Source organism: Gymnodraco acuticeps, unplaced genomic scaffold (genome assembly GCF_902827175.1).
Source record: "Gymnodraco acuticeps unplaced genomic scaffold, fGymAcu1.1, whole genome shotgun sequence".
Lineage (NCBI taxonomy): Eukaryota > Metazoa > Chordata > Actinopteri > Perciformes > Bathydraconidae > Gymnodraco > Gymnodraco acuticeps.
In genome coordinates this window covers 1,316,356-1,334,009 of record NW_022990647.1, presented here as the reverse complement: position 1 = coordinate 1,334,009, position 17,654 = coordinate 1,316,356, and the positions used below count along the sequence as shown (strand labels likewise).

Below are 17,654 nucleotides of genomic sequence, written 5' to 3'. Positions count from 1 at the left end.
TTTTATACCTTTGTTATTTAAGTGTGTCAATCCAGTGAATTACTACGTCAGTTGCCTGCGACAAAATGACCTAACATTATTTACATTTATTGTATGGAACTCTCGCCCCTGGACTAAAAGAAATCAGCATCTCTTTGTCCTCCAAATGCAAAAAACATCATTGGGTTTCGTATTTGACCAACAACTTGGAGCTTTATTGTGAAAGTATTTACCGGAAGTAGCATTTCGTGTGATTGCTTGTGACTTGTGAGTGTGTGTGTGGACAGCAGAGCCAAAGGTACAGCAGCACAGTGCGTCGAGCTGAGAGATGGAGCTGACCGGCTGTGAGCGCAAATAAACCGAGGAGGACACCAGATGAAGAGAGGGAATACAAACCATGATTGATTCTGACTAGAACAAAAACAAATCTTCACATCTAAAGCCAGGACCCCCTCAGAGACAGCAGCGTCATGACACCAGTCCTGCATTGAGGTGAGAGCCGCTGCTGCGTTTTATGTCTTATTTATCGCGTCAGGACCATCCTGACATTAGCGATGAGACATCTTGCAGAGCCTTTTCATGCGCAGGTGTTGTCCGGAGAAAGAGCCGAGCATCGTGATAACAACAACAACAACAACAACAACAAACCTCCAGGTGCTGAGGAAGAGATGGAGGCTGCTGTGTTTTGGTGTTAAACCCGATTCATAACCACGCACTGTCCGTGATGAATCCTCTGTTAGGAAGCGCATTTATGATGGCAGAGAACAAGTGCGATCGGCTTGTTTTTAAGGTGTTGAAAACAGAGGCTGTGGGTGGCTTTACGAGGGTCGCGGTGTATAAAGGGGCTTTTCCGATAATCCATTTAGTCTAATAGCCTTTAGGGGTTAAAGTCTTGTCATGCACAGGACACTCATGGGCCTGATGTGATGTGAGGTCCGCTCGAGATGATCCAGAGTCAGAGTACCGACTCGTGACTCCCATTCATCTCCTGCTTTCTGGACCTGGAGCTGTGAGCCATTCAGCAGCAGCCCGTTCCCATTCATGAAGTCCATTACGCAGCACAACGATCCACTGTTGGCTTTAAATAGGCTCTCTGGGCCTGCAGTAGGCCTGTTTCTGGCCTGCTATTGACTTTCTCTCATGTATCTTTTTATAGTCTAAATGAAACAGTCAGTTAATATGAAGCCTAATAAGAATGATTATAACAGAGTACTGGCCTGCTGTTATAGAGAACATCACTATTATATGATACTCCAGTACTGCGTCTCTGGCACTATGTTGTAATAAATGTCTCATTATTTGCCTTTGTTATAGACATTATGATAATTTGCTATAGCTGTACGTTGTTTTGTTGTGATATTTAAGCAGCGTCCCTCAAAGATCTAAATATAAAATATATCATTCACATCATGTTGAGTTTTTTAGACAGAATAATAAAAACACCTTACAATAAAATGCAATTTGATAAATGACCACAAAATGTATTCTAGGCCTTAAAATCACTGTGATATTCTGACTTTACTCCTCAGTATGATTGTATGACTTATTGGTACAGGTTAGTATTGACTTCCCTCATTTTCACCCTATATTGTCTTATATTTGAATATAAGCTTTGATGTAAGCAACATCCCTCTAAAGCATTTGATTACATTTTTACAATTTTGATAGTTATTCCGAGTTGACCCCAGGTTTTATATCCTTCATAGCGTGGACAGAATAACAAGGGGATCCTATAATGCAATCCAATATAACATAACAATGTATGTAGTAGGCCTTTACATCATATATTTTATTTTGATGGCATAACAGAAGGCAGAATATAAATATAAACACCTATAATTATTGATTTATTAAAAAATGTGAAGTAATTTATCAAGCCTAGTGTGAGGCTTTGCTGGCTTTCCCTAACAATACATATATCTAATATGTTTTGAGATTAAACTGGACCCATAGCTTTTGAAGACGTCACCTCTTTTTATTCTCTCTCGCTCTATTTTTCATAAATATGCGACATTATACAGACCAAACAACAAATAACTAATTTGTATTAATACACAGTTTGTTATTGGCTATGATTAGAATACAAAATCCAACACCAAGCACAAAGACTTACGATGTCAGAAAGTGCAAAAAGCCATGTTGCGAGAACCAATCTAGATTATTTTCGGATATTTTTTATACCAGCTCCACTCTGCGTCCCCAAATAAAAAAAACATCTGTTTCAGTAAATGACAGTTGATGCTCACACAGGTTGTGCACAGTTTTCCCTCTGCGAGAGGCCTGTGGTCATCTGTGAAATTAGTTAGAGCCGGTGGGTGAGAGACAGGAAATGGAAGTCGGTGGCGGAATGTGCATCTCCCACGCGCTGCGTCCTTTATCACTGGCCGCCATATGGAGGCCTGAGCTCACTCAATATTTACATTGTCGCCGCTCTCCAGAGAAACCAGCAGAGAGGGCCTGCTGGTAGAGGACATGCTGATTAATGTATTTAATATCTGCGTGATGAGGCCATGCTACATATATTGGGAAGTGGTCGAAAACCCATCAGCCTACTGGAGAGATTGGGTCAGTTTGTTTGTGTTCAGGCTTAGGAATCTCCATCCTCTCATCAAGTCTGGTTTATTATCACTGGTCCACTCTGTCACACACACAGATAGCTTTAAGCAGCCACACGTATCAATGTCTGGACCAGTGTAATTTCATGATGGAGACAGTCTCCCCTCTGGTGGTCCTGTGTCGCATCAGGACTGATGCAAACTCTCCAGACAACATTAAGGTTGAATCAGGGAGGGGCGAGGTTATCAGGGGTTAGGTCGAAGGTCAGTGACCGGCTGCTCTGAAGTGGACGGATCAAAAAGAGGGGCTCTATCAGTGCTGACCCCTATGTCTGCTCTTCCTCCTGCTAGAACGTCTGATCCTCATCAATCATCCACCCTCTCTATCTGAAATGTTCTCCCTTCTGGTTTTAAAAAAATCATGTGGCTACATCTCTGCTTTTCCTTCCACTTCCCAAGGTGCTCCACAAAGTTTCCTTCTATCTCTCTCTCTCTCTCTCTCTCTCTCTCTCTCTCTCTCTCTCTCTCTCTCTCTCTCTCTCTCTCTCTCTCTCTCTTCTGTCTCTCTTGCTTTTTCACACACACCCACACACACACCTGGATGTCTACTGTAATATCCTGTCTTTTGACATCTTGAGTAGAGGCGCTTTTCTGTCAGGGTGACTTTGCCTCCTGTGTCAGTCTGTTTTTCTTTCGGTTCTACTTTTGCATGTTTCTTCTGATGTCTGCATCTCTATCACCTACAGTATATGTTAGAGCTGCAAATTGAGTCTCCATTTTGCTTTTAGTATCTGAAGTAGTGAGTAGTGACTTTTTTTCATATTTCATAGAGTAAACAACCTTTTCATTGAAAAAATAATCATCAGACCAATTGATAATGAAATAAATGATAATGTAAAGCCCAATTACCAAACGTTTTGCCTCAATCTTCAATGAACTATTATGTTCTTTAAAGAGTTTCCCATAAAAGGGAATATGCCAGCAATTCCTGTGAGATGTTTGAATGATTATATCAAAAGGTTATCAAAATCATTTATTAATTAACCAATTCATCAGCTCTATTTATTATACATTCTTGACATTAATACTTGGATATGCATGCCTATACAAAGAAAACCAACATAAATACCATAGTTTTGTTTTCCTGTTTAACCTTCGTGTGTCTAACATGACATATCTTATGTGTATATCTTATATAAGAAGAACATGTTGTTACTGGGTTCACATAGCATTGGAGATGTTCGCACAGATCTGTACTGTACTGAGTGCTGCTAGCTGTATGCTGTGCTTTGGAGCGGGCTAATCTTAGAAAACATCGCAGGGCCTAACCTCTCCGGGGCCGGAGCACAACATCACCAATCATCCTCAGCAGCCAATCACCGAAGGTGTACTGCTGGCATGAAACTGCAGCATGTGTTTAGATATAACTCTGTTAAACTACATATATGTAGTGTTTATTCCCCTAAGTGCAGGGAGCTATGTGTACACACAGCTTTAAAAATACAAATCTGTGTACATCCGCTATGCTTGGCTACAGCATCACTTCCTCAGTAGCCACAACACCGCAGTATTAATCAGGAGAATAGTTCAGTCCTGTGAGGCTCCTCAAACTACATAAAGTGAACGTATCTCGCCCGATGTGTTTTGCAGGCTGCATTTGATAGCTTCCCCCCACACAGTAATGTTTCTTCCGTCTCCTTCCCGGTCAGTTTACTGTTACAGACAGAACTCCCAAACATCTGACAGAGATATCAGCCCTGCTCCCCGGGGTAAAGAAGCAGCAGGAGGAGGAGGAAGAGGAGGGGGCACAGGAGTGGTAGATTTTTACAACAGATAGGGAAGAGAAACAGGAGCCTGAAGGATGGAGGTGAATATTTTAACGTTCCCCTCGACATCTTCAATCTTGTTTTATGGTATTTTAAGTCCATCAATGGTCTTAAATACAGAGGGGAGTCGTGGGGATGGTAGACTGGACATGGTGCCTCTGCTCCCCCTCGTCCCTTTCTTTACTCTCCCCTTGTCTCCTCCACCTCTACACTCTCACTGATTGTTTTAGCAGCTGGCCTATGGAGCAAAAACATGCCCCCCTCCAGTGGGGGAAAATACTCATGTCCTTCACTTATGTCAAATCCATCACAATCCTACTAACAAAATAATAATAATGACTTACACACCAATGACTTGTGAGTTGAGATGGACTTGAACCTTTTAAAGTGAAAATACTTGATACTTTCGGGACTCAACTTGTGAGTTGACTTATAATGACTAAACGTATATAGTGATGTCACATCTGCACTTTTTGTTTCTGCAGGTTTTAAACAAAACAAAGTATCCTAGAGTATCTTGTTCTGTGGTAAAATGTCCCCTGTGACACACACACACACACACACACACACACACACACACACACACACACACACACACACACACACACACACACACACACACACACACACACACACACACACAAATAAATCATTTCTTAATTTTTTTGAACTGTTAGATTGTTGCATTTTGCTGCTGTTGCTGATATGTATTTCAATATCTGTTTTTGAAATATGGAATTAGTTACTTTCCAGCACTGCCCTTTCTATAGTCCCAGACATTATTTAGTTTATTCCCTCTGCAGTATGTATTCTGCTTCAGCGTGCTGAGCCTCAGAAAACCTTAATGCTGTCCACTTCCTCCAGCGACTCAGGGCTTAGGTTTCATGCTGACTCTGTGTGTGTGTGTGTGTGTGTGTGTGTGTGTGTGTGTGTGTGTGTGTGTGTGTGTGTGTGTGTGTGTGTGTGTGTGTGTGTGTGTGTGTGTGTGTGTGTGTGTGTGTGTGTGTGTGTGTGTGTGTGTGGTACTGTTAGTTCAGTTTTCTAAAGAGAGACACATCCTCATCTTTGCGGAAGGACAGTAGTTTTGATAAACACACCTCACTGGGTTGTTGTTTTTCTGCTGAATGAGTGGAAAGAGGGCCCAGTGCAGGTTTTAAATAGCTGAATGGGTATTAGCTTCCTCCCAGGCAACACACACACACACACACACACACACACACACACACACACACACACACACACACACACACACACACACACACACACACACACACACACACACACACACACACACACACACACACACACACACACACACACACACACACACACACACTTCACACTTTAGCTTTGGTGTGGCTTGGTGGAACAAAGATGTGGTTGTCTGGAGTCATTGATTCATGAATGAAATGAAGCTGGAAAGAGATTTTAATTGTATCTCTGTACCACTTTCTCATAACTCTTTTTAGAATGAATCTTTTAATAACACATTGTGGGTAGCCAGGTTGTAAAATATCCTATTAGCTGATGTTTCTCTTTTCTTTTTGGTTATACATTAGTTACTGATAATTCACTTTCCTAAATGGAACAGATGTTAATAAGTTATCTGTATATGGATTATGGTCCAGACATCCTCTGCAGCTTTTCTACTTTTGGGAACCCAAATGTTAATTATTTTCAATGGTAAATTATTTATTCGCCATTAATTAAATTGAACAACTACATTTTATAAATGTCGTATCTTTCTTTCTTCTTGAGTTATTTCTGTCACAAGATGTTATGAAAGCGCTCCTGACCCGGGACCATTGGCTGTGATTCCGCCTTGTTGGCAGAACATGGGAGAAAACAAACCAAAACACAGTGCCAATCCAAACAGCTTCATTTGAGACCCCGATCACCCACTTCTGCACACTAGTTGAACTTAAATTTAGCTAAATGACCACAATTTGGCACATTTAGATTCCCCTGGGACATACACACAGATAAGGGAGACATTTACTTTGTTGGCTTATTATTCTTTAGTCCTACCCTATCCTTTTCTTTACTTTCGAGTGTCTCTATCCATCGTTCCTCTGAAATTCTGACACCAGGTGGCCACATCCAGGAGTTTCTCTTGTGAAGAGCTGACACTCCTGTCACTGTGTACTTCCCCTAATCATTATCCTCTCTCTGATCTGGCATGATGTTGTTTCAGATCTGCAATAGATTTAAAGAAAAGTGTACTTAATTCCAGTACAGAGTTTTTTTCACTAATCCTGAAACTAGGGCCCACATGGATGCTTTTTGAAAATCACAATAACGCTGCGTGCAGGAGTAGTTCCAGGAACCACTGCAGTGCAAATGTATGCATGATTTGGTTTCAGAGTGCAGGAAGCAAACATTTGAGCGCATATTGTGAGCGAATTGCCAAGAGCAGCACGAGCAGCTCTGAGAATAAGCTCCCACAGCTTGAGGAGTGTTTGCTATCAACCGTGCGTATGTCACTCTGCCTGCCCACTCAGACAATATATTTGATCTCCGCGATTTACAGACAACAATAATCAAAGCAACATGTGGTTGATGACAATGACAATGACATCCACTGATGCTGTATTAGTCACTGATGTGTTGAAGCACAGAAAGAGAGAGAGATGAGAGGGGTGAAAACTGGCCTTGGATGTTGCTACTGACACAATGGTGGTGAGCACAGAGAGAGAGAAGAGTGTTATCAGTGCTGTGATGTGGTGTGGCGCTGATCTGCCAGAGAAGGCTGAGTCATACGAACACACACACACACACACACACACACACACGCGCACACGCATGGTGGGGAGCAGAGGAATGTAAGGAGGATTTGGCGATAGTAACTTCAAAAACAAAAACTCAAAACAACAGAGAGTGAGATGAAAAAGCAAAATGCGCTGTATGGTCAGTCCGTGTTGAATCTGAGTTGCTGTCAACCTGCTCCGACAGAACTAAATTCAGACAATCCCAGTGCTTGTCAGAAACTATCAATTGGTAAGTAATGGAGACTCTAGCTTTCTGGATTCCTGTTCACTTCTGTTGTCACATTGAATCTGTTGAAAAGCGGATTTCAAACCTTCAATCACATCTTCAACTGTCCGAGACTCTGGACTCTGGATGCTGACAAGTAGTGCTACTGAGGACAATGAGGTCATCAGAAATGTTTATAATGATCATAAAGACAAACATGCTGGTTCAGCAGTCTGCTTCATTCACACATATGTTATTCTTTGCAGCATCACACATACAGGCCAATCCACATGTGTGGTACGTCTGATCCAGAGCCAGGAGTTGCACACATACACGCTGAAGTATTTCACTTGAATCCACACTGACTCTGCTCTTCTTCCTCCTCTGTAGCCTCTCCTCGTGGGTTGGCATGGCCCAGCGATGAACGGAGCGGTGGTGCCCGGTAGCCCGGAGCTCTCCTCCTCGTGCCCGCTGCCAGACTGGCGAGAGTTCTGTGAGCTCCATGCCAGAGCCTCCGCTGCAGACTTCGCCGACAAGTTCCAACGCTTCCTGTTGGAAAACCCGATCTACGACTCGCCTGGTGCCGATGCTAGCTTCTCACAGCACTTTGCCCACCACTTCCTAGAGTGCTTCTCTGCCGCACTGACCCAGGCCCGGGAGAACCAGGCGTCCTCGCCGGGAGAGGACGGCTCCAACACAGTGCCCAAGTACAGCATTGTTCCTTTCCTGGGAATCCAGGGCTGTCCGCTGTCCTATGGTCACGACATTTATCAGAGACGCAAGGACGTGGGGGCTTCAAGTGAATCCCTGGACAGCATGGACAGCGGAGGGGGAGGGATAGACGGGGCAGGCAGTGCCACCGCCTCCCGAGGCCCCCAGTCCACCCACAAGGTGTCCGCTCTGGGACAGTCCCGCAGCTCAGAGGATGTGTCGGTCAGTCACCCAAAAGCTCGCTTCAAGAAAGGATTCTCCCTGAGGAACATGAGCCTATGTGTGGTGGATGGGGTGAAGGAGATGTGGCACAGACGGGCCTCCCCTGAACCTGAAGGACCCTCTGTACTTAGAAGGGCCAACGGGGGAGTAATGGGAGCAGCAGGAGGGGGAGTGGAGGCTGCGGGGGGAGAGAAGTGGTCCAATAAGCTGCGTCTTCCCAGAGGCTCCCAGGGCCACAAGGCTGAGATGCTGGAGATCCAGAGGGAGGGAGCGCTGAGGTTCATGGTGGCCGACGACACAAACTGTATGGGGGCTGCACAGTGGCAGAAGTGCCGCCTCCTGCTGAGGAAGACGAGGAGGGAGGAAGGAGGCGAGAAGTTCCTGCTGGAGTTCTACGTGCCACCCAAGGTACACAAACACATGCAGACATGAAAAACAATTAGGTAGAAAAACATGGATCATTAGATTAGATGTTTATTAGGGGATTTGTTCAAAGAAACATGTATAGTAAACCCTAAATAGTGATTGAAAAAAATAATATTTCATGAAAATAATTATGAGTTGTAGCCCTCCTTGAATCCCAGAAACAGATCCAGCTTGATCCAACCCCTCTGACCCCAAGTGCAGTGGAACCGCTCTCAGAAACTGTCACGTGGATTCATGCACACTTCGCTTTTTTCTTTATGAGATTTCCAGATCATTGCGCCTGACCTTAAGAAGGCCATGAGGCTGTGCAGCTGGGTGTGTGTAAATCTGCCACTGTCCTTTGATCATAGCTGGTGGGAATGTGGCGATAAGCCTGCTGAGAGGGGGAGAGGGGTAAGGACAGGTGGGAGGAAGCCGTGGTGAAGGGGGGTGAAGGAGATGGGGGAGTGACCAGAGACTGCCATAGACAGAGAGAAAGAGAGAGAGAGCGAGAGGAAGCTCTTACATTGATTTCTGTGAAAGGGAAGCGGATAGAAAAGATTCCCCCTTCATGTGCAAAAAATAAATATTGATTGGTTCCTCATCTTAGCCTAACAGTCTACAGTGACAAACTGAAAATAGGGACCAATATAGTTTTTGTGAGCCATTAAAAAGCTCTGCCAAACTCAGAGAGGAAGCCACAAGGGGAACATGTCAAATGAAACTTAATAATTGTGCTTCAGAAGTTTCGTCTGTTATGTTCTATTAACATTCACACATGGGACAATGATTATGAACTGAGATTAGAAGAAACTTCAGAGCGGTTACAGCTGAAGTGACACATTAATTAAACACACACTTCTCCACAGGCCTGCCCTGCAGACTCTCTGACTTGTTTTATCACTGCCCTCTTATTCAGGTCTTACAAATCATAACAGTGCTGAGTCAACAGTGTCGGAAAGATAAACCTGCTCATAAAATCTCGCTGCTGGCCGACTGGCTGTGGCTCCGTCCCTGTCAGTGCCATCAATCTGTGGAGCACACTGCATCACGCTAACTGTCTGCATTATGACACAGCAACAGGGACGACCCACTCTCTGCGACACACCAGCCAGAGCAACATGCAATAACTAAAGGGTAAAAGTAGCTGCAGCACATCAAAAAGGACACATTTTTACTTGCCTTACATAAAAGCAATGTTTTTGCGACAGCACAAATTAAATAAAAACCCATTACTTTGGAAGTTCAGTTAGTCAAAGACAAAAAATAAATAAAAAATCATGAAGGTCGCTTGGTTTTTACTGAATGCTAAGTGCTCGTGCCATGAGCTAGTAGGCTAACGCTTTTTTTCAGATTATAAAAAAACATTAAATGTCCACGACCACCCTGGCTTTATTGGAATGAATGGGAAATGTTTGATTTTTGACAATTTCTCTAAAGATGGTTTGAAGTCCCAACATTATACCAATTCAGAAACAAATCATTTATATGCCCAAATTAAATCCAACAAAACTCTCCTAGCTCTCATTTGATTTGAGTTGCTGCCTTTATTTCCTGTAAGGCTGTTACTGCTGTATGGTGGAGCACATGTTCAACGCTTAGACGCTTAAGTTGGTTTGTACCATGTTCAACATTTGAACAGACTTTCACACTGAAAAAGGGTTTGTGCTATCTGCAGTAGAGACGTACAGGAAATGGTCAACAGGAAGTGATTTTTAACATCTGATCCAAATTGAGGAATGGTGGGTGTGGATGGCTGCCAGCTGCACAGCAGATCAAGAGGAGAGCCGTGTTGCTCCAGACAGATCAGCTGATAAAGCTCTGCCAGATCATCAGTCAGCCTCCTTCTCGCTCTGCCTCTCCTGACACACACACACACACACACACACACACACACACACACACACACACACACACACACACACACACACACACACACACACACACACACACACACACACACACACACACACTCACACCTCAACACTCATTGGATCTGTTGAGATTATGGCATGGGTCCAACTCTCTGCAGAGGGCAATCTGAGACCAGGATGTTTTCTGTGTTAAGCCACTTGTAAACTCTTATGTTTGTTACGGTCACTCAGCAGGAATAATTGCTGAGAAACGCATCGAAAAATAAGAGACTGCATTAAATCTGAGTTGTTGAGTCGTTTTTGCAGATTGGGAAATCTTCTGTAAACTCTTCCCTTCTATTTGTAATGTTTGCCTATTTTCGTTAGAATTGTATCTCAGGAAACAGTTAATTGCTGCTAAGGTTGTACCGATGATTCAGACTTCATGTTGCCCTTTAATTATCGTTTTAGAGTCAGGAGAAGTTGGGTGTGTTTCACACTAAACATAGAGGCTGCAGTGAAACTATTTTAACCTGTACCCCTAATTAAAAGCTTTGTAGAAAAATATAAAGTTTCTCCTTTACAAGTGACGCAGCTACCTCCTACAGGATGTAATGAAGGTTTTAATTTAACTTTGGACCGTCCTTAAATACTTATCTTGGTTTTGAAGGAACTACGCTGATGGAAATGACAGTATCACCCAGGGAGTAATGCATTTTCTTTTAGATTTGTTTCCACATAAACAACAACAATTTCCTGTGATATACAATCTCAGGCAGTGCTTGTTTACTGTCTGATCTCTAAAGCAGTTGCTCTCAATCTATTTTGCATATGAAACCTTTAAACATCTTTAAATGTTAACTTTATAAAAGTTTAAAGTTTACATTTAAAATGTCATAACTAAATAAGCAACAGTCAAAGATACAGTAAGGCAGCATCAGATTTGAACATGCAGATTCAAAATTAAACATACTGTCGAACCCTATAGATCTTCCCTCTGGTTATTAACCATTAGAAAAAACATTAATTTTGGTTAAATGTAAACTTTTATCCTTTGTGTGTCTGCATGTTAACTTCAGTCCTCAAAGCCTAAAGTCAGCATCCCTCTGTCGGCCATCGTGGAGGTGAGGACCACCATGCCTCTGGAGATGCCTGACAAGGACAACACTTTCGTTCTTAAGGTAAAACTGCAAACCCAGTGCACCTTCCAGAATATGACACTAAAGATGTTGTTGGAAAAAGTGTTAACCCGTACCCTGGCTGAGTTAACATTGGATCTGTACCCTGATGTGGTCCTTTGAACAGAGCTCAGTGTGTGATCGTGTTTGGCTGCCTCAACAGGTGGAAAACGGGGGAGAGTACATCCTGGAAACCATAGACTCCCTGCAGAAAAACTCCTGGGTTGCTGACATCCAGGACTGCATAGACCCCGGGTAAACCACCAGATAAATATTTGCTGTTGGCTGAAGATGGAGGGAAGACAGGAATGAAGGGTGGATGGGAGAGGGAAAACACACAGTCATTAATCATCAAATTAGTGGACTTTTTGACTGCTTGCTTTAGCACAAACATGGGGAAGCTCGCACCACTAACATTCCTGCTCAGTTTCCTGAGTTGGTTCAGGACGTAAACAAAAAGATTATTTGTGTTTGTAGGATGTGGATGAGTGTTGGAGTCGTGTATTAGAACACGTGTGTGCTGTGCATGTGTTTATGTTCTTGCGGTTCTCCTGACCTGCCTGCTTGTGTACAGTGACAGCGGCGATGACATCGAGCTGGCGTCCTGTCCTCATGGTCAAGCCTCCAAAGACTGCTCTATGGTGTCCTCCTGCAGCTGTGAGCTGCTCTCTGAGGGTGAGCAAATACTCTTTTCTGCAGCACATGTAACATAACATTGAAATCTGTTGATCCACGTACATTTGTTGTAAATATAATTAAAACATTTGCCTAGGTGTGTATCGAGCTCCGGAGAGGCCGTGTCCTACAGCAGCGGAGCATTACAGTGCCCCCTCGGTCCGTTGCAGGGAACCCCCCTTCACACAGCACCCGTCCCACATGCCTTTGGAGCGCTTCCTCCAGTCCCCAGAGGCTCAGAGCTCCAACTCTTCTGCAGGTAACACAGACACTCAATCCAAGCATAAGAATCCTTAGAAACAAACAGAAAAAGACAATACGTTGATTTGTTCTGACTCAGGTGGCAGTGAAGGAGCCAAAGAGTCGGACGGGGATGCCAGCCTGTCGAGTTACCCATGGTTCCACGGTACTCTGTCCCGTGTGCGCGCGGCTCAGCTGGTGCTGGCAGGCGGGGCCAGGAGCCACGGGCTCTTTGTGATTCGTCAGAGCGAGACGAGGCCGGGGGAGTACGTCCTCACCTTCAACTTTCAGGGCAAAGCCAAGGTGAGACAACTATACAGCAGAGAAATGGCAATATGTAATATATTTCAGAAGAAAGAGGGGGATATAAATGTAGTTTATAAGGTTGAACAGTTTTGTACGGATATATATTCAATGTAGTTCAGAAAACATGAAAATCAAAAAGAAATGGCTTTGCTATGCTGCCTGAGTGAAAATATCGTTCTTCATTTTGCTTCTTTTGTCTGACCTACAGTAACAAATTGTTTTAAATTATATTAATTAAAAAGGAGGAATCTCACATTCTAACCAACACTTTTTCTTTTTTTTGTCAAAACAAACCAAAAAATCAGTTATCCAAATTGTAATTGATGATTTTTATGTTATTTAAATAATGAAATAACATTCATCTCACCTCCCTGCTGCAGTTAAATTAACTCAATGCCTATTCTTGTGACATGTTGGGTTGCACCACAGCAGCTAATAGCAGACAGAGTTGTTCTGGCCCTGGAAAAGATGCAGTAATGTTTTGTGTTCTCTTATGTAATACTATCCCTGAACATCACATCCTGCCAGCCGGTAGTGTTGAGGAAGTGTCAGCTGCTGCCTCTTCCTCTGGTGTCAGCCTTGGCATTCACTCTGTTCCCACAGCGAGACTCCTCAGATAATGTCCTGACTTCTATCTGTTTCTCACACAGCACTTCTCTGTCTTTTTTTACGCTTTTATTTACCATCCATCTCTCCCTCTTCCATACTTTCCCTCACTTGTTAACGTCCTGTCTTCCTCCTCTCTTCCAGCATTTGCGTTTGTCGGTGAATGAGAACGGGCAGTGCCATGTCCACCACTTGTGGTTCCACACCGTGTCGGACATGCTGAGACATTTCCACGCCCACCCCATCCCCCTCGAGTCCGGAGGCTCTGCTGACATCACACTACGCTCCTATGTGCAAGTGCAGCGAAGCTCATCAACAGGTAAACAACACATAAACAAGCTTTGACTACAATTAACTGAAGAGATCGTGCATGTTGATTTGACCAATTATTCCATATATTCCTATTAGAAGCTTAAATAGTGGTATATTTTATATCAGGTTTGCTGGAAAGGTCAGTACATTCAGACCACTATAAGTGAAGGGCGCTGGACACACAATACAGGTGTTTTTAAATATTCTGGATGATGAGGCATACTTTTACTCATTTCAGTACACTCAAGGGTTTTGTTGCTACAGCCTCAATTGGTGTGGAAAGACTGGCAGCTTCTGGTGGCTAATGTTAGCCATTGTTTGCAAAGTAAAGCTTGATATTGCTGCGTGACAGACATTACTGAGTCAGCAATAACACTTGACCTATCCCTTGGTGAACAGCTGCAACATTAAAGTGATTAGTCATTAACCATTTATGTTCCAATCAGTTTGAACAAAATATAAAATTATTCTGAGATGGGCCATTGTACAGGATAAGTACTTCAAATACTTTTTGATGCTAATACTAATACAAGCCAACATCTTAATGAGGATATTTACTCAATCTGAATTATTATTATTATTATTATTATTATTATTATTATAATTATGAAATATTATCATGTTGGAAATCATTTTCGTGGTTTCAAAAATGTGTCTCAGATACTACACACTTCTCAAGATCAAAAGGATAATGGAGGAGGATAAGACACTTCCAAAAAGTTATGTGTGTTGATGAATAGCTGAGAATTGTCCCTTTAGCTGGAAGATTCAGAGCTAAAACTCACTGAACCAGCCCCCCCTCCCCTCCTCCTACTAGCCCTGCTCCTGCCCTCTGCTCTGCTGGCATGGGATGAATGCCCTCCTGTACAGGAGAGTGAGGGGGCGATTATACCACAGGAGTTTTGCATGCAGGCCGAGTCTCCGGCCCCAACACACCCTGCTGGTCACAAAGAGGCCCTCTGTTTCCCCAACGCTGGACCCACACACTCATGCACTCCCTACCCTACACATACTTACATAGAGTGAGGGTTTGATTCAGGGCGTAAAAGACTTCACTGATACACTGGTCAGGCATGTCTTTGGCACCAGTGTGGTTGGTGTTATTGCCCACCAAGAGAAAGCATAATAAAGGAGGCCCACACTGCCTGTGTTTACATGCTCTATGAAGGAGCCTTAAGATGGCAGATTTTCAGTATAAACCAACAATTATCAGCCGAATGGATTAATCTGTTTTAATATATCTTATTGTGGCACTGTACTGTCTCTTCAAATTGATTTGATTTCAATTGAATTATACGTATTTGTTCTCCCTCTGGCAACCTTCTACAGATGTGTCTCTCCCTCCCGTCCTGACCCCACCCAGGGAGACAGGCTGCCGGACTGATTCTGCCCAGACTCCTCTCCACCTTTCTGGGATCACAGCGCCTGCAGGGCCCCCTCCTGATGCCCCGCTCTCCTCGAGCACCTCCTCCTCACCCACCACCCTCCCCTCCCTGTCCCGCAGTGACCCAGGTACTGGAGGAGGAGTAGGAGGAGGGTTACAGAGCCGGAGCAACAGCTCTGAGCGCCTGCTGGAGGCCTCTAGCGGAGCGTCCGAGGACTACCACGACGCTGACGGGACTCGTAGGGCCCGGGCGGTGGAGAACCAGTACTCTTTTTACTAAACGACCCGGGGTGGGTTTAGTTATGTATCGGAGATGACATGGGGAGCTCTGCTGATGATGAAAACGTTCCATATCACTGGATCACCCATCGTTTTGTTTGTTTGTTTTAGTTTCAAGGCAATTTCCTGTGTCTCTGATTTAGGAAGGGTGGTGAGATTATGGTGAGCAGAAAGATGAGTGTAGGCGGAGAGAGCAATAGGAAGTCTTCAAGTGGAGTCATATGGCTTTGATTAATTTCTTCTGACCACTTCCTGTTCACCCTTACAGTTCCCTGGGAGCAGAGCCTGTGTCACCACCCTAGTGAAGGATTGAGGGTTTGCAATGACCCTGAAGAAACACCCCCTCCCCTCAGAGCCCCGAGAGCATCCCTTAATGTTTTTAAAGCTGCTTTGAGTCTGTCCCGGATATCCTCACTGTCCCCGCAGGGTTTCCCTAGAAGGTCCTGCCCTGGGCGTGTTAGCGTTAGCTCAGACATGTTTTTCTTCAAACGTCTACAGCCTAATGGGTCTTAGTGCCTGACAATTACCTTGGACTTGAATAGACTGTTGGTCATAGCGTTTGCCATCTCACATAAACTCAAAAAACCCAAAATGTTACGCAGGTAATTACTATATCTTCAGTTTCTGCTAAAACACACTGATCATGCATATCTCATCATAATGAATTGGCTTTGTTTCTCAGTTTCATTAATGGCTGCAACACACACACACACACACACAGGTGGTCATATGTTGTTACATATCACTTTAGAAACACTGAAATGGTACATGGACACATATTCAGTTTGTATGAATACGGCCGGGTGGCTTACATTTTGCCGTCATACCGGGTTATTTGTATAAGAGTGTGTGATGGTGTATTAGAGCTCAAATATTTTTAATGATCGGTGTGCTACAGTAGTGTTTCTAAAACATGGTTTTCGAGGTCCCTCCATCTGGTGCCTGTTCTGTATTCAAGCTTATCATATCAATAACTTGTAGATTAGATATGCTGTTAATATAGGAGTTCACTTGAAGTAATGCCTTGAAGATATTATTATTATTATTATACCAAATCCAGCATTTATTGGACGGACCGGGATTCGCTTTTTAGAGAGGCAGCAGTATTTGGTACTGTCAGTGCGGCCTGGTGTGGACAGGCAGTAAGTTAGGGGTAGTAGATGGCCATGTTTGAATGAGAAGATGTGATGTTGTTGCTTTACTTTATGCTGACAGAGTGATGGGCTTGTTGAGTAATTAACTCGTAAGAAAAACACAACAGAATACTCATGCTACTGTAAAAATGTACATCACAGACATTCACTATGTCACTTGACATTTTGGAAATGCTTTGCCAAGAGTTAAATAAGAAAATGGTTACCACTTTTATGTTCAGTGGAGTGGTATCAATCCTCTGATCCAACCTAGGGATGTACTTCCCACAATGTCAAACCTTTTTCTTTATAAACTGGCGAGGCCCACCTTACAAAATGAATAGAGAGCAGCCAGATTTCAGATACTGTACTTCACACATATGCAAACTTTTGTTCGGAAAGAATAAACATATCAAGAGTCAACATTGGGCTTTTCAAGCACGGCCATTTAGCTTCAATGGTGACGTATACATTTCAGTCGAGGAGAGAACGGAGCAGTTCATGTGCCAATTTGAATCCTATTTTTGAAACATATTTATTCCTCAGCTGTTGTAAATTACATTTTTCCTATCGAGTCTTATTTATGTACAATTGATTGATTCTTCTTGATGAAACATCCTCAGTGGAGCCCATCTCACAGATTGCTCATGCCTCCCTTTTATTTTCTTAACACTTCTTAAGCTACATTTTCTGTTGTCTGACTGAGTTTTGAAGAGTCTGTGCAATTTTGTACAAAGTGATGTACTTGACATACTACTTTATATTTCTGTGAATAAAATGTGAAGAAATGTTGCACTTTTTCCTGCGGTTATTCAACACACCTCACCAACAGCATGACATACGGCTTAAACAAGTTGAAGAGTTTGGTGTTACAAAAATAATCTGATAAAGTAGAGCTCTCTATAGAGATCATTTGTTTCACATTTTACATTCTGTATTAACTGAGGTGTCAAACGTGAGGTTGCATGGTTTTCATTTGTTTCAGTTTATATTATTAAATGACACAGAGTCAGCCTA

At 43.2% G+C, this 17,654-nt stretch overlaps 1 protein-coding gene across 1 annotated transcript; it reads left to right on the top strand.

The window, feature by feature from the left end:
* The first annotated feature begins 260 nt into the window (after nucleotides 1–260).
* LOC117554868 (SH2B adapter protein 2) lies at nucleotides 261–17,430 on the top strand. Its single transcript, XM_034229439.1, has 9 exons — nucleotides 261–471; nucleotides 7,724–8,674; nucleotides 11,604–11,705; nucleotides 11,866–11,957; nucleotides 12,277–12,377; nucleotides 12,475–12,636; nucleotides 12,718–12,920; nucleotides 13,674–13,848; nucleotides 15,171–17,430. Exons 2-9 carry the CDS (start codon nucleotides 7,754–7,756, stop codon nucleotides 15,503–15,505), a joined length of 2,091 nt encoding a protein of 696 aa, XP_034085330.1. The 5' UTR covers nucleotides 261–471; nucleotides 7,724–7,753; the 3' UTR covers nucleotides 15,506–17,430.
* Nucleotides 17,431–17,654: the final 224 nt, after the last annotated feature.